Below are 19,105 nucleotides of genomic sequence, written 5' to 3'. Positions count from 1 at the left end.
ATTCAAATCATTTTTTAAAAACTTTCAATAACATTTTTCTCAGAAATTCACTTATTTTCGAAAATTTTGAAAGAACTGTTTATAAAAATTCAATTATTTTCTAATACAATTTTTATTAAATTCCTGAAAAGAATTCAATTATTATTGAAGAATTTTAATAAAATTATTCGCAGAAATTTAATTATTCTGATAAAGTTTAATGAAATTCTTCGAAATAATTTTAATTTAATTATTTTCGAAAATCTTTATTAATTTCAATTCAATAATTCAAATATTTTCAAAGATTATAATAAAATTTTCTGTAATAATTAAACTATTTTTATAAATAATATAATTCTTCGCAAAAATTCAATTATTTTCCAAAATTTTAAGAGAACTCTTCAGAAAAATGTTAAATTATTTTTAATACAATTTTGAATAGATTCATCAAAGGAATTCAATTATTTTCAAAAATTTCAACAACACTCTTAACAATAGTTAAATTATCTTCATAATATTAATAAAATTCTTCGCAGAAATGCAATTTTTTCAATACAGTTTTAATTAAATTTAACGAAAGAATTCAAATATTTAAAAAACTTTTAATAACATTCTTCACAAAAATTCAATTACCTATTCAAAAAGAAATTTTTTAACTTTTTATAAGAATTCAATTATTTAAAAAAAAATTTAATTACATTCCTGAAAAGAATTGAATTATTTTCAAAACTTTTAATAACATTCTTCGACAAAATTCAATTATTTAAAAAAAATGTTTTTAACTTTTTATAAAAATTCAATTATTTCTAATAAAATTTTAATTACATTCCTGAAAAAAAAATTAAATTTTTTAAAGATTTTAATAAATTTTCCGAATAATCAAAATTTTGTAAAATTTAATTATTAACATGAGAAGTTCAAAATTATTTTATAACTCAACTTTCTTTTTTTCTTCGAATAATTCAATACTCAAAAAATTTTCTTAAAAATTATTTAAAATAATTGGTTTAGAAAAGAATTTTAATTTAAATTTTAGAAAATAATTGAATTTTATAAGAGTTGCGCTTAGAATTTTTATAAATAATTGAATACTGATAGAACTTTCTCAAAAATTATTAAAAAGTAATTGATTTAGAAAAGAATTTTAGTTAAAAATTCTAGAAAATAATTGAATTTTATAGTAGTTACGTTTTCGGTTTTTAAAAATAATTGAATAATTGAATTATCAAGGAAATTTTTCATAAATTATTGAAAATGGATTGATTTAGAAAAGAAATTCAGTTAAAAATTCTAGAAAATAATTGAATGATTGAAATCATGAAAATATTTTAGAAAAATTGCAGTAGCAATTCTTATAAATTCTTGAATTTGGTTTTTTTTTAAATCTAAATTACTATATGGAAAAAGTCAAAATTATTTCTTAAAATCAGGAAAGAAAGTCTGGGAAAGACAAAAACAAATTTTCATTGCAACCGTGATTTTTTTATTTCTCTTTTATTTTTTATTTCTTTTATTGATTTTTTTTATTTTCTGCTTTTACTCTCCTTTAGAATATTTTTTTTATTTTTTCGGAAAAAAAATATTGTCATCTTGAAATAATATTTTTGAGTGTTAGATTCTCACTTATTGTGAGTCATGTAGGGTTTTTCAGCACTCTTTTTTTTTCTTTTTGATGCTTGAATGGAGGCATTGAAAATGCGAAGCTTAGGTGCTCTCGAGGAGCGAGCTTCAGGGATTATCGCTGCCTAAAGTGGAGCGAATTCGACTTTGGAGTTTTGGTTCATGCCTGGAAAACTGAAAGTTTAAAGTCCGTACCCAATGTATATTGCTTGAGAATATTTCAAGTTTTTTTTAATTTTTTTTTCGCACACTACATATATAAATGTATTTGAGTGCACCGACCGGAATCAAAAAGTATTATATAAAATCAGTCACCGTTAGTGAAATTTCTTTCGCGGGGAAAAATTATTCAATTACAAATGAAATTTAATAGAGAGAGAGTGAGTGTGTGATTTCAATTGGAAAATAAAAATTACACTTTTAATTTTTAGAAGGAAATGAAGGAAATACAACTTTAATTAATTTCTTCAAAAATTTCTATTATTTTTAAAATTTTTGTAAAAATTCTCCGAGAAAAATCAATTATTTTAAAAAATAATTTAATTTTTCACTGAAGTTCAATTATTTAAAAACTTTTAATGAAAATCAATTCAAGAATTCAATTATTTTCATAAATAATGAAATTTTTGCTGGAATTCAATTATTTATAATACAATTTTAATTGAATTTCAGTGAAATTTTAATTATCTTTAAACATTTTTTTTTAAATTTTGGAATGAATTCAATAATATCAATAAATAGTAAAATTTCCACAGGAATTCAATTATTTTAAATACAATTTTAATAAAATTCTTCTAAAAAATTCACTTGTTTTTGAAAATTCTGCAAAAATTCAATAATTTATAGAAATAATAAATTATATCGCAGGGATTCAATTATTTAAAAAAGTTCTAATAAAATTCTATTCAGGAATTCAATTATTTTTAGAAATACTTTTTTTCAAATAATTGAATTTTTTCAAGAAAATATAATAAAAATTGTTTTGAAAATAATTTAATTCTTGGCGTGTTTTTTATTAAAATTCTTTAAAATAATTGAATTGTTTTTAAGAATTTATTTCAATTTTCTTGGAAATAGTAAATTTTTTTGAAATAATTTTTACTGAAAATTTTGAAAATAATTGAAGTTTACAAAGAATTTTATTAAAAACTTTTGAGAACAATTTAATTGTTTAGACAAATTTTATTACCATTTTTAAAAGTAATTGAACCTGTTAGAAAAATTTTATTAAAATTATCTTGAATATAATTGAACTTTTTCCAAGTAATTTTATTAAAATTATATTGTAAATAATTGAATTTCTCAGAAGATTTTTATTATTTACAAAAATAATTGAATTCTTGACAAGAATTTTACAATTTATAAAAATAATTGAATTGCATCGAAGAATTTTATCAGAATTGTTGAAAATAATTGAATTCTTATTAAAACTCTTGGAAATAATTGAATTTAAATAATATTTTTGAAAATAATTGTATTCTTTCGAGAATTTTTATTAAAATTGTATTGAAAGTAATTTAATTTTTAGCAAGAATTTTATTAAAATTCTTTAAAATAATTGAATTGTTTTTAAGAATTCATTTCAATATTCTTGAAAATAGTGGAGTTTTTTAAAAATAATTTTTACTGAAAATTTTGAATGTAATTGAATTTTATGAAGAATTAAATTATTTTCAATAATTGTAATAAAATTGTCCAAATTCTCCGAAAAAATTCAGTTATTTAAGAAAATAATTCAATTTTTCACAGCATTTCAATTATTTAAAAAACTTTTAATAAAATTCAAGTCAAGAATTCAATTATTTTCATAAATAATGACATTTTCGCAGTAATTCAATTATTTTAAATACAATTTTAATTGAATTCCAAGAGGAATTAAATTGTTTTCAAACATTTTTTTAAAATTTTCTGAAGAATTCAATTCTATCAATAAATATAGTAAATTTTTCCCACCAATTCAATTATTTTAAATACAATTACAATAATTTTAATCAAATTCTTCTAAAAAATTCTCTTATTTTTCTAAAAATTTTGCAAAAATTCAATTATTTGCAGAAATAATAAATTTTTATCAGGGATTCAATTATTTAAAAAAGTTTTAATAAAATTTTATTTGAGAATTCAATTATTTTTAGAAATAATTAAATTGTCGATGAGTTAAAAATCATTGAATTGTTGTAAAGTATTTAAAAAAAATTTTGAATATAATTGAATTCAATTTAATAATTTTGTTAACATTTTTTCAAATAATTGAATACTTTCTAGAAAATGTAATTAAAATTATATTGAAAATAATTTAATTCTTGAATAGATTTTTATTAAAATTGTTTTAAATAATTGAATTGTTTTGAAGAATTTATTTCAATGTTCTTGAAAATAATTAATTTTTTTTTTAATAAGTTTTACTCAAAATTTTGAAAATAATTGAATTTTAAGAAGAATTTCTTTTCAGTTTTTAAAATAACCTTGTTTATTGTGATTAATGATTTTTCTATTAAATTATTAAAATTATTATTAAAATTATTCATAGAAAATTTAATTCTTTTAAACAATTTGATTAGATTTTTTATATATTGATTCAAAATGGAAATATTATTTTCTAAATAATAAATAAATAAATAAATAATATAAAAATGAATATTTTGCAGATAAAGGAAAAAGGAGAGCGTCGGAATGTCCTCGGAGTCCAAGTAAAAAGAGAAAATATTCCAAAGGTTCTTATGTACTTGAAGAGGATATATTGGATTTGCCATTGGGACTTGATACGCCATTTGAGAATTTGGGCATTGACGGTGATCAGGATTTAGGGCTGATAAATTTGATAAGATCGAGAGAGGCGTTCAGCGATATATGCGAGTATCCCAGGTTGCACCAAAGTGCCTGCTACACTTCCCAAAACGAAGCACAGCTGTAAGTTAGTTATGTGGAAACACTATATGCATGAACAAACTTTCAACCTGAAACTACAGAGATTATTCCGTGGAATGTTTTCTGACAAGTTGCGCAAATCGCAAAAGCGTCATATTGTTTATTAAATTCTCTATTATATTCTCCTCTCTATCTCTTTCTCTCTTTCTCCTTGACCTAATTGAAGAAAATAGTCATTTTTCTATTTTTTTCTTCTATTCTTTCTTTCAATTTCTATAATTTAAGAAAGTTGTAAAGAAAGATTTTATAAATTATAGAAATTTCATTGAAAAATGATACCTATTTAATTAACTGTAGAAAAAAATTATTCATTGAAACTTATTGGATCATGTTTTCAGTTTGTTGTGAAAAAAAATCTCTATTGTTGAACAGGGAAAATTTCTTTTGCGAAGAAATTATTGATTTTAGTTTCATCTTTCAAGAAGACGATATTCTTCTTTGAAATGAAGTTATTCTATGCTGTGCATCAAAGCAGTTAATTAGTATTGTTTGGTTTTAAATATGATAACTGAACCATTTTTTTGATAATGGAAAATTATTTTCATTCAAATAATAAATTTTAAACTCTTACTATTATTAATTATTAACTATAATAATCTTCGCATTTCATTCTTTCATTCTGTCCACACTTTGAAGTTAGTTTTTGTGTATGTTTTTTCCTTTTTCTTTAAAAAATATTGTTTGACAGATCAAAAAATGCAGGTATTTTTTCATGATTTATAATAAAACAATATTTGAAATTAGAAAATATAAAAAAATTATGATTAACAAATAAATTTTGTTTATTATATGCTTTTTTCTATAACACACGGAGAGACCGAGATTACTAATTTTTGTATAAAATCACACTAGAATTTACTATATTCACATTGCAACCACCGGAAATAAGGGGACTTTTTGTATTTTTTACTATTTTCTACACTAAGTCACTAATCCCGACAAATGTTCACCAAATTAGCAAAGTTTCTTACTATTTCGTCCAATAGTTCCAAACAACTGTAGTAAAACTCAGAAACATTGTGTACGTAAAATTACTATAGTCGTTGTAAATGCAGAAAGAAAGAGTGAAAAGAAAAAATACGGATTTTTGTCGCCGGTTTCCCGTCAATTCTTGACTAGTGGAGGTAAACTGGAAGGATTTTTACATACACAGACACACACACTCACACACTTATATATTTGTTGTTGGATAAATATTTGAAGACACACACATGTTTATTTCACTTATATGTATAGACGCGGTTAATTAATACACTAATACACAACTGCACGCACGACAACGAATTTCACTGAAAGTATACATCTTTGTTTCCTTATATATTGAATGATGAAAATTTACAGCACTTACGAGAAAGCAGTTTACTTTTAACAACTTATTATAAGACATACTTCTTGGGACAGGAATAAATGCAAAATTTATTAATTTATAATGGTCAATTTCTGAGATACCGAACGACCTACGTTTCACTTTATATTTAATTATTGTAGATAATATCCAAATTTATTTTACATACGCGAAACATAGTCACTGTCAATGATCGGAAGGCATCGGCTCATTTACGGAGATTGACGAGGTTAGCAACCAATAGAAATACAGGCGCCATATGACTGCACTCGCTAGCCACACTTGCTCACCAAAAATTACTACAGTGGATAGAAGATTTTAGTGGAAAATGTTTTCATTTGTCAGATTTTGTCTAATTAAATTAGAGAAAACTATAATCAATTTTCGCTACATTTACAACTCTTACACAAAATATTAAAACTTGCTATTTCAATGTAGCAAATTTATCTATTTCTTTTGTAAATTTATCTAATTCTGTAGTACATTATGCTAAAAGTCCCCTTATTTCCGGTCATTGCAACCGTTTTTAGTAATTTTTACGAATGTGGGTCTCTCCGTGCAAATTTCGTTCGACTGATCTAAATTATGCAAATTTTTCTCCATTTTATTTATAAAAAATATGAGAAAATTGTTAATTGTTAAAAATTATAATTAAGAAATAGGAAATATACAAATTTTAATTGAAAATGAAATTGAAACTTAATAAAATTTTTAGAAAATAAAGGAAAAAATTTTACTTAAAAAAATGTTCTGTTACATTTATTTACGAATTTCTTTAATTGCAAAAATTATTCGAAAATATCAATAACTTTTTTTTAAATAAATATTTAATCAATATTATTTTTCCATAGAAATTAAGAATTTCAAATTCAAATCTCTTTAAATTCAATAATTTATGAGAATATTTTTATAAAACATGAAGATAGCGATTGCTTCAAGTCGAAGACTCGGAGTGATCGATTTCTTCATGTTTTATAATAATTAAAGATAACCGAGTGATAAAATTATTATTTTATATTATAAGAATATTATTACAGTAACTTTTTCAAAATTATTTTCATAATTTCAAATCAATTATTTTCTACAATTTTTAATTATTTTTTATGAAAATAATTGAATTCCTTAAAGAAAAATATTATTATTTTTAAAAATAATTGAATAATTGCGAAGGAATTTATAGAAAATTTGTAAATAATTGAATTCCTGAAAAATTTTTATTATTTATGAAAATAATTAAATGTTTTCGTACTATTTTTGGGAATTTGAAATTGATTTGGAAATAATTGAACTTTGGGGAAGAATTTTGTTATTTATAAAGATAATTGGGATTTTGACGAGAATTTTTTTTTTTAATTTGAAAGATAATTGAATTTTATGAGAAGAATTTTTTCACTCTTAAAAATAATTGAATTTCTGCAATTATTTGTAATTTTTCCAAAATTGAATTTTTTTAGTGTTTACAACAAAAATTTGAATTACAAATTTTTAAATTCTATTATTTTTAAAATTGCTAATTTTATTCTAAAAAGTTAGAATTGTTGCTAGTTAATTAATAATATTAATGAAATAAATAAATTCTAATCTCTAGTTAGTATTAGTTTGCTTCTTTGTTTTCGAACTTTTCTAATAATTTTCCTTTTTTAAAAATGTTTTAAATTTAAAAATCAATGCATTGAAAATCATTGGATTATTGCGAAGTATTTATAAAAAATTTTGAAAATAATTGAATTCCTTTTGAAGGGTTTTATCAAAATTTTTGAAAATAATTGAATTCTTAAGAAAAATTTTATTAAAATTGTATTAAAAGTAATTATATTCTCGCAAAGAATTTTATTATTTATGAAAATAATCGAATTCTCCCAGAGAATGTTATTAACATTTTTGGAAATAATTTTATTAAAATTTTTGGAAATAATTCTATTCATACCAGGAATTTAATTCTATAAAATTGTATTAAAAGTAATTGAATTATTAAATTTTATCAAAATTTTTTTAAATATTTGCACATTTTTGAATAATTTTATTAAAATTTTAAAAAAATTTTGAATTGCTTCGAAGAATTTTATTATTTATCAAAATAATTGAGTTATTACAAATTTATCAAAATTTTTAAAATAATTCAATTCCTGCATAGAATTTTATTATGTATTTAGGTCAATAATTAAATTCTTTTAAAGAATGTTTGAAAATAATTTAATTTTAGCGAGGAATTAAATTATTTCTAAAAATAATTTAATTATTGAAAAGAATTTTATCAAAACTTTTTAAAATATTTAAATGAAAATGTCCATGAAGAATGTTATTATTTATAAAAATAATTGAATTATTATGAAGAGTTTTATCAAACACTTTGAAAATATAATTTTATTAAAATTTTCGTAAAGAATTTAATTTTTTTGAATAATTTAAAAATTTTTTTAAATGATTGAATCCTTTCATAAAATTTTATTAAGTTTTGAAAATAATTGAATTACAATATTTTTGAATCACAGAAAAGAATTTTTCTATTTATAAAAATAATTGATTCTTTCCAAAGAATTTTATTATTTTTATGAGAATAATTGAATTAAACTCGTTTTTCATTTAGATGAAATAAATTTTTTCAGTGAGTACAAGTAGTTTAAAATTGAAACTACTCGAAATAAATACCAGTCGAAATTAATACCTATCGTTCTCTGTTACTGAATATTGAGAGAGGAATCTTTCATACAGTTCAAAATAAAATATTATTTATCAAATAAAAAGAAATTGCTAAAGAAACCTTCTTTTTGTTATTTACAATATAAATTCATTTTTTTACCATTTTTACTCAATTTGTTATTTTATTGTGAACTATAGAGAGAGAGAGAGAGAGAGAGAGAGAAATATTTTCTTTACAAATAAATTTTTTCAAAAATATTTTTGAAATTTAGTCTCCGAAAGATATATTGACTGTAAAAGTCAACTTATTTCGAAATATTGACAATCAATATTGTTTGTTTTCGTACTTCCTTTTTCGCCGACAATATCTTTGATATGTGTGCTTATCCGTTTCCGATATTTTTTAAAAATCTTCTATCACATTTTTTGTTGAACGTAAATAATATGAGTACGTAAATTATTTACGAAAAGTTATGTATAAATCATCAGCAGTAAATTTGCCAAATAATTTTTAAATTACCTGCAAAATATATGATTAGAAAAAAGAAAGAAAAAAATAATTCTCCTTTGTTGACAATTTTAATTTTAAATTTTCCATTTTGTTAAAATTTAATTTTCTCTTTTACTGCGGGAATAAAATTTTTAACTCCATATATATATCAGGTTGCATTCAGAAAATACGAATTTCGACTGGAAATTTATTTCAAGATGAAAAGCTTCTTGCGTTTTTAAATTACTTGAGAGCAATGCTTTTGCAGTGAATGTAGGTAGGATATTTTGTTGAATTTTTTAAAGTGAAAGCTTAATATTTTAAAAGGGTTCATATATACGCTTATTGACTTTTAAATATTGACGCATATAAATAATAATATATGACTTTGTTGATATTAATTAAAAGTAAATTAGAAATTCATATACTGTTATAAAATTTAATTATTAAATACAAAATAACAATGGAGATTTAATTTTCAAACAAACTGCATTAATGATTGTATTGTACTGTGAGAGTCATTAAAGCACTTAAAGTATTTATAATTCACAATTAAGTGCAAAACAAGGTTAAAATTGTTTTTATTAATTATCAATTAAACGTTTTATAAATTTGTCACAATAAAATGGATATTTATAAAATTTTTTATTTAGTAGAGTGAAAACTTGTGATAAATGGTAATCAATATCGGTATGGAGATTTATAACGCTGCGAGGCGTTAATTTACGAAGAAAAATTCAAACTCGTAATTCATCACCTTTTTTGTCATCTTCTTGCATTTTTATCGCTTATTTTTTTTCAATATTTTACTCTGTGATGATTTTTGAACGATGATAAATTATTATTTCTGTCACTCTTAATGTTAATATTTTCTTCTCCCTTCTCTTTTTTCATCTTTTCCCTCTTTTTCTTTCTCCTCTTTTTCTTATAAATTTTCATTGCTATAATAATAATAATAATAAAAATATTATATTATAAATATAATTTTTATCTCTGTTTTTATTATTTATTTTTATTTTATTCATTACTAATTTATTAATATTTTGAAATAATTTCAGCAATTGAATCAAAACTGAAAAAAATAAATAATTTCCCTAATGATCAGTGGGCTATTAGACAAATTATTTTTTTTATAATTTATTATTAGGTTTTTTTTTCTAATTATTTGTGAGAAATTAATTGTAATTTTAGATATAAATCTGATATGATCTTTATATCGTTATCTGCCAACTGTTTGCAGTTAATTATCTATAATTAGTGTGTTTGAAACTTATATAATATTGGATTAGAAGTTTGGGATATTAATGGAGACTTATAACTGAATTCAATTGAGAGATACTAATTTAAATTAATATCGACTTTGCTGAATCACACTTAAGGGAATTTCTCTCTGATTAGTAACTTTTGATTTCGTCTTAATGAGAAATCTATTAAAACTTAGTTTCTATCTTTTGGCTTTCTGCTTTTATGTAAAATGGACGAATTTTCCTCTCCACTTATTTTAATTTTTCTTCTTAAGTTTATGCTATTTAATATTCATTAAATTAATAATAATTCTCTCTACTTATTTTAATTCTTCTTTTAAGTTTATGGAATTTAATATTCATTAAATTAATAATTGCTATAGAAAATTTTCAAATTAATTGTTGGTTAGAAAAACTTATTTTTTTAAATTTGATGCAAATTTATTATTTTTTAAAACATGTAATTTATCGAAATACAATTCTTCAAAAATACAATATTATTTTTTAAAATAATTTTCAAAAGTAATAAAATTAAATTCTTTCAAATGTAAAATTTATTTCAATAAAATTTGACAAAACTTTTAATTGTTTCATTAAATTATTTTCGGGAATTCAATTATTTTCCAACAAAATTTTGATTACAATTATTCGAAAACCTTATTTTCTCAGAATTTCTACATTAAATTGTTCAAAACTTCAATCATTTTTGTTAAACAAATATTTAAAAACTTATTTTTATTTATTATTATTAAAATTTCAAATAATTACAATGTAAAACCTTATGAAATTTAATTATGTTTAAAAATTCTAACTGCAACTTTTCAAAAGTAAATTATTTTTTAGAATTTTTGAATAAAATTATTCAAAACTTTAATAATTTTTGAAGGAAAATAATTATTATTTTTTAAAATTCCTGTTATAACGCTTCTAATATTTAATTATTTTTCAAAATTTTAACTATAAAATAGTTTTTTAAATCAATTCTTATTAGAAGTCAAAAAGATTATTAAATTATTTAAATAATATTTTGTAAAATTTAATTATTTTCCAAACTTTTAGTTACAATTCTCCAAAAAAATACAATAATATTTAAAACTATTTTTTTAAAGTTAGAAAAGAAAATTCTTTGAATTATAAAATTTATTTTAATAAAATTTGAGAAAATTTTTTATTTTAAAAGTTTTTCGGGAATTCAAGTATTTTCAAAAGATTTTAATAACTATTTTCCAAAAACCTCATTTTTTAGAATTTCTAAATATAATTTTTCAAATTTCATTTATCTTTGTTAAGTAAATATTTGAATACTTATTGTTATTTACTTCATCACCAGGAATTAAAATTTTAAAATACTTTCAATGTAAAACATTTGAAATTTAATTATTTCTAAAAATTAGAACTGCAATTTTTCCAATTCTTAAAAAAATATTTTCTAAAATTTTAACTGAAATTCTTTTGCAAATCAATTCTTATTAAAAAGTTGCACGAGAATTTAATTATTTCTAAAAATTTCAATTGTAACTCTACTTATGGATTTTTTTTTAATTTGAGAAAGAATTTGATATTTTTTTAAAACTTCGGAGGACAGAATATCTCGAATAATATTCGTTTAATTTTTCTTCACTTTTCATTTTGATTTTAAATTTTATTTGATATTTCATATAAAATGAAATGAAAAAGAAATTTTTCATTTATTTTTCATCACTTTTTGTTTTAAAAGAATACAAAATATTTTTGATATTTTCAAAAATTTTTTTCCTGCATATTTGATTGCACATTTCTAGTATCTGAATAGTATAAAAAAGAATCTTAAGTTTTAGTTATTTTAATAAAAAAAAATGTCTTTTGGTGGAAACTGTTTTTTTTTATTAGTAAACTCAATTAAAAGTGAAATTGAATTTTTTTGCGATGCACTTGCAGAGAGAAAAACAGAGAGATGAAATCAATTTGAAAAATGTTTGTTTTAAAATTTCGACATATTCCTTTTGGGTGATAAAAGTTATAGGTGAGTTGAATTTTAAATGCTTGTCAGATTAAAATTTGTGTCGTTTCACTTTTGAGTTTATGCACGCAGTGAATTTAAATGAAATATTATTCGTGTTTGGATATAGGCCAAGATTTTGAATTTCTTTCTTGGAAAATCGAGAGAAAAATCATTCTGGAAATTAAAATTAATTTTTTGATAAAATATTTTTCGATTTACTTTTTAATTTTTTATTAATTTTGTTTAATTTGATAAATTTTTGATTAATTTTACTAATCTTGATTAATTTTGGATTAATTTTATTAATTTTGATCAATTTTATTAGTTTTTGATTATACATAATTTATCAATTCTTGACTAATTTTACTAACTTTATTATTATTATTAATAATTTTATTCTGCATTTCTTGCAGAACTATTATATAAAATTATTACTCATAAATTTTATTAGAAATTTTAAAGAACTTAAATTTTTGAAAAATTTTAATAATTCAAATTTTTCTGAAATTAGTTAAATTATTTAATACATATAGATACTGAATTAGTTATTAAAAATAAGATTTATAGAAGAATTTTAGTTAAAAAAAACCCCAAAAAATTGAATTTTGGAGAAGTTACAAATAATTACAGAAATTCAATTATTTTCAAAAGTAAAAAAATTCTACGCAACCGTTTAATTATTTACATAAACTGTGATAAGTAATAAAAATTTCACGGAAATTCAATTCTTTACAAATTTTTCATAAATTTCTTTGCAATAATTCAAGTATTTAAGAAAAATCAAATTTTTTACAGGATTCAATTATTTTTAATACAATTTTAATCGAATTTCAAGAAAAATAAAATTATTCTTAAAAATTGTATTAAAATTCGTCAAAAGAATTTAATGTTTAAAATTTTTTTTAATAAAATTCAATTTTTTGAGGAACATTCAATTATTCAATAAATTATTGATTTTCATATTTAAAGAATATTGAATTCTCGTAGAATTTACGAATAAAATTTATTTAAAAATGAATTTCAGTTAAAATTTTAGATAATAATAATTGAATATTAAAAACCTTTAAAGAGTGAATTTTTATAAATAATTAAATTTTTAAAGGTTTCATAATTTTAATTATTAATTTTATATAGAAGTAATTTTTTTGAAAAAATTTTATTGAATTTTTTTGAAACTATTTGAAGTTTTTATTTTCTAATATATATTTAATTGAAAAATTAGAATTTCCTAATAATCGAAATTTTGTAAAATTGAATTGTAAACAAATTAATTAAAAAATTCTCAAAGAACTTTTTCAAAAATTTTCTAATTTAAATTTTTCTTGAAAACACTAAAAAAAATTCAATTTTAGAGAAATTATAAATAATTGCAGAAATTCAATTATTTTCAAAAGAAAATAAAATTCTTCTCATAAAATTCAACTATGTTCAAAATTTGAAAAAAATTCTCGTAAAAATCCCAATCATCTTTATAAATAACAAAATTCTTCTCTAAAGTTCAATTATTTTCATAAATGTCAAAAAAAATTCTTGTCCTAATTTCAATCATTTGAAAAATTTTTTCTAATTTCAATGATTTTCAATATCTAATATTTTAATGAAATTTCCCAAAAAGAATTCAATTATTTAAAAAAAAATTTAATAAAATTTCCCAAAAAGAATTCAATTATTTAAAAAAAATTTTAATAAAATTTCCCAAAAAGAATTCAATTATTTAAAAAAAATATCTTCATGTTTTATAACAATACTTTTATAGGTTGTTTAATTTAAAAAAAGGTTTGAATTTGAAATTTTTGAATTTCTTAATTCCTGTGGAAAATCCTATTCCAAAAATAAGATTAAAAATAGAAATTGTGCAAATATTTTTCTTCTTTTTCTAAAACAAAATAATAATTTTGTTAAAAAAATTGTGATTCATAAACAAAAATAATGCAAAATAAATAAATTTTCTATTCCTTAATCACAGTTGTTTAACAATTTTCTAATTTGTTTATAAGTACAGAACAAAAATCTTCATAATTTCAATTTAACAAAACATAATATTTAACAAAATTTTAGTCTTTTAATGAAAAGAACTGAAAAAAATTCTGATGATTTCTATTTGTCATTACAATTTTGAATTAATTGTAAAATAAAAATAATTATAACATAATAATATAATATACAATCTATCTATCAGGGAAAAAGAAAATTAAATTTTTATGTCAATCCTGATTGAGTAATAAATAAATATTGTAATAATGCAGAATACAGTATTCCGCATATCAAAGTTCCGCGTATTTATAAAAAATTATTAATTTTTTAATTTGGTAAAAAATTTTAATAATTTTATAAATTTTCGATTTTACATTTATTAATTTTCTGTCTTTTCTTCTTCGCAAACAGGAAACTTGACTATGACGAAGATGATGATTTTCTGGCGCTCAATCTTGAGGATGAATTAGATGACAATGAAACATTGAGTAATCCGGAGAAAGTGAATAAACCAATGGAGCAATTTCATCGTCCGCGTAAAAAACGAAAACGACGACGACGACAGAAGAAAATTGAACCAGAAATTGTGATAGAAACGGATCCCGATGAATTGCCGCCAAGAGCACGAATGACCATCGTCGCTACTGCTTGCCTTTTGCTTGCCATGTCCCTGCTCCTGGTGGGAATTACTCTTCGTATGGGGCCCATTATCGACGAAATGGGTGAGAGAAAAAAAAGAGCTTTCTTCTTTTAATCTAATTTAATAAAATGCTTTTTTTTATACTTTCTCTAAGCTTTTGTCTCGTAAACACTCGCCTTTTTTCGTAGATTTCATTTAAGCTTTTGCAGTTTATCTTTTTTCGATAATGCATCTAAAAAAAAAATTTGTTCGGAATGTTTTTTTTGGGGGGGGGGAGAATTAGGGCAAGTCTCGAGAGATGTTTACATAATTAAAAAACTTGGTACTATCTAAACTCGTGAAAAATTCAGGTTACACTAAATTTTTTTCCTCTATCATTTTCTTTAGATAGTGGATATAAAATTTACATTTCCAAACTATATGGATGGAAAGTAATAGGATCGGAAAAAGTGAAGCGAGAGTTACCGTAACTAAATTGCTGTGTGATCATAAAAAAAATTCTATTTTTGCAATTTTTATTAGTCTTCGATTTTTTTTTAGGCTTTTGGGAGAGAATCGATTTGAACTGTCAACGTATTTTTTGGACTTGGTTAAAAAAAAAAGTCGGGAGACTTTTAGCATTCCGCACTTATCTCGGCATAAATATTACTTCTTTTTTAGACAATTACACAACACCAACTTGTGTTTTGTCCTCTCAGGGTGTGTTGTACCTGTATATTTAAGTTTTGGACTTTTGTATTTACTGCACATACGTGTGTATTGTATATATAGAGAGCTTCTTGTTGGTGCGAGGTCGAGGGCGTTTCTGGTGCCTCTAAATTAAAGGCGCACGATTGCGAGTCTTCAGTCATTCGGTAGATTTCCGTGGTAAAACTACCCCTCTGCTATCACATTTCTTTTTTTTCCTTTTCTTCTTCATCTTTTCTTTTCTTTTGTACTCGGATTAAATTTTCGGTCCGCATGTATGTATATATATATATATTTGAATGTATATATACATGGAACTGTGAGAAAAGCCGCGAACTACTCGAGACAACAAGTTCTCACGCCGGGTGAAAGGCTTCAAAGACGAACCGAGAAAAGTCGATAAGAAATTTGCAATTTTAGTTGCGGAATTTTTTTCTTCTTTCATCTTTTTAAAACAAAAAAGATTGTCTCCTTTTTTATTTTTAACCAAATAGTGCAAAGTGGATAATTAGGATTTTTTTTCACAAAAATTATCTTGTTTGCTTTTTTCTCTTTAGATTGATCGCTTTTTTTTACTGCGAAACAATTGAGATAGAAATTTTTTATTCTACTTTATTTCGCTTATTCAAGATAAAAATATTGAAATTAAAAGTGCAATTTTATTAGAAAAATTTACAGTCAGTTTTTTTTAATTTAGGTGCAAAAAAAAATTGTCAGTTGTTTAATTTTTGAAAGCGTGGAAAGATTTGAAAAAAGTTGTTTTGTCTTTTTGTAAAATATTGAACAGGGTGAGAAAAAAATTTATTAATTATTTTTTATGTTGTTTTAATATTAAATTTTTTGTATTCGTTTTTAGTTTCTTTTATATTGTGTTACGGAAACGTTCTTTTCATATTTACTTGAAAAGTCGCTTACAACTTGCTTTACAATGCAGTTTGCAATTTACTTGAAGATTCTTTTAAAATGAACTTTTAAATTAAGAGTTGCATTAACTTTCAAATCAACGTTAATATTTACATTTCTTTTAAAGTGAATTCTAAAAATAAATTGCAATGTTATCTCGAGAAAAAAGTGTAAATTAAAAATTAATTAAAAATTTATTTCTATTTATTTATTTTATTTTATTTTCAATTTTTAACGGGCTTGAAGCCCTTTCGTACATTATTATTTATTTATTATTATAATATATTTATTAATTAAAATCTCGGAATTTTTTAATTACGAACATTAACAAAAGAGAATATTTCCTTTAAATCAAAAGTACAACAATAGAAATGTGGGAAAATTAACAATAGATAAAAATAGAGATAGAAATCAATTTTAAAGCTGGCATAACATTTTGGAAAACATTTCTTTACCATAAAGGCAAAAAAGTGTTGATTAAAATAATTCCCTTTTTATTAGAAACTATCGTAAAAATATTAAATCAGGAAGAAAAATATTTTAAAATACAAATGGTGAAATTGAAAATAGAAATATGAGAAAAAAATAGAAAAGAGTTGGAGAACAGTACTTGTACATTGATTTTTGATAAGTAGAATGTTCTCTGACCTGTTTTTAGTCTGTCAATGATCCTTGAGATTTAGTAAAAAAAAGAAGAAAAATTTTTTTTCATTCTGTTGATAATAATGATAAAGAAAAAAAGTAAAGCATAATTGTTTTTTAAACAAAAAAAGAGAGTTAATTGAATTTGTTATTTATGTATCCAGAGAAGAAATTCCAGGCGAAACTGTCTCGAAAATGATAAATTATCCACAAACTCATTTCGCGTGAAAGAATAAATCAAAAAAGTTTTTTTCCACTTAACCACTTTCGAAAATTTAATTTGTTTATTATTTTCTTTTTCTCGATCGTGTTTATTATTTTATTTATTTCATGGAAAAGAAGCAAAAAAAAAATAGAGAATAAAAATTATTAAGTAAGCAACTTCTTGTATACGTGAAAGCTTTAAAACCTATTTTTGGGACGAGAGAAGAGTATAAAGTTGAGAATCTTTCATATATGTAGACATGAGGCAGGCCAAGACAAAAAAAAGAACAAGTTTGAAAACTCATTTTCTTTAGGAAAGTTTATCGTAAGATATGTCAATTTTGTTTGAATTGCTAGACAATTTTTTCTTCTAAAGTATTAAAAAGGAGGAAAAATCAGTGTTTTGTGAATATTATCCTTCGCTTTGCTTTTATCTTTTTTTTTAGGAAAGTTTTTCTTGTGAGTTAAATTAATACAGGCCTTGGATATTTCGACTTTTTTCGTCCATTTTCGGAATAGATGACTTTTTCCGATTTATTTTCAAAATTTGTGACTTTTTCGAATATTGCAATAAAATATCACTTTTCTGGTATAAAATGCAAATTATTTCGATTTTTAAAGTGTGGGAAATAATTATAGACGAATATTCCGGCTATTTTCCAAAATGACGAGTTCTCTCGGCTTATTTTCAAAAATGCGACTTTTTTTACTCTTCTTATTGCAACTAAATACCATTTTTTTTTTTTATGAAATGTAAATTTTTTTGATTTTTATATTGTAAAAAAAATTATTTATTATTAGTCAAAAATTACATTTATTTTTAATTAATTTTTCTAAGATGATTAAATTTTCGAAATATGGAAATAAAAAGTTTTTAAATAATTGAAATTTACTTAAATTTTATTGAAAATTTTTGTAAGAATTCCATTAAAATATTTAAAAATTCAATTTTGAAAAATTCTAATTTGAAAATTTCAGAAATAATTGAATTTTCAAAAATTTTAATGAAGAATCAAAATGAAAATTTGCTTCAAAAAAAGGATATTTAGAAATTATTTAAAAAAAAAATATTTCTCAAAATTCTTTTGTTGTAATTTTTTAAAATTCAATTATTTTCCTTATTTTCAATTACATATTTCCGAAAATTCAATTATTTAAAAAAATAATTACATTAAAATTGTTTAAAAAATCTTTTTGTTTAGAATTATAAAAATTTTAAAGTAAATAAATACTATTTTTAAATTCTGAATAAAAATTTTTCAAGAAATTAATTAGTTTTCTAAATTATTCAAAATTTCTTTAAACAAATTCAATTATTTTTGAAAAATTCAATTATGGTATTTTTAAAAAATTAGTTCTTAGAATTTTTTTGTCATAATTTTTTAAAATTCAATTATTATCAAACAAAAAAATAAATTGAAATTTTTTTAAAAATTTACTCAATTTATATTTGTCATCAAATAAAAAAATCCTGAATTTTTATATTTGTAATTAAAATTCTTTAAAAACTTTACATATTATTTTTCATTTTTTTCTGAAAATTCTTTTAAAACATTCAATTATTGTCAGAAAATTGTTTTAAATTTCAATTATTAGAAAATTTTTTTATTTAATTTAATTTATTTTGTAAATTTATATATTAAAAAAATTTATTATCATTCAAAAATTATTTTAAAATTTGATTAAAAAACTAATTTTAAGAATTTTTTTTTATATTTTCTTAAAATTGATTTTTTATAAAAATTTGATTATTTTTATTATTTTTGTTTAATTTTTTGCAATAATTCATCTTTATAACATTAAAAAGAAATTATTAAGAGTTCGATTT

General features: G+C 21.1%; 1 protein-coding gene across 2 annotated transcripts in view; it reads left to right on the top strand.

Annotated features, from left to right (window-relative positions):
- Positions 1-19,105, top strand: part of LOC122511537 (lateral signaling target protein 2 homolog) — a 42,584-nt gene that overhangs the window by 3,912 nt on the left and 19,567 nt on the right. For both annotated transcript variants that reach the window (XM_043626849.1, XM_043626850.1), the window contains exons 4-5: positions 4,248-4,509; positions 14,613-14,923. In XM_043626849.1, the coding sequence (XP_043482784.1) occupies positions 4,248-4,509; positions 14,613-14,923 (573 nt within the window). The remainder of the gene's footprint in view (positions 1-4,247; positions 4,510-14,612; positions 14,924-19,105) is intronic.

This window comes from Leptopilina heterotoma, unplaced genomic scaffold (assembly GCF_015476425.1).
Source record: "Leptopilina heterotoma isolate Lh14 unplaced genomic scaffold, ASM1547642v1 Lhet_87, whole genome shotgun sequence".
NCBI classification, from domain to species: domain Eukaryota; kingdom Metazoa; phylum Arthropoda; class Insecta; order Hymenoptera; family Figitidae; genus Leptopilina; species Leptopilina heterotoma.
This window is presented reverse-complemented; position numbering and strand designations above follow the sequence as displayed.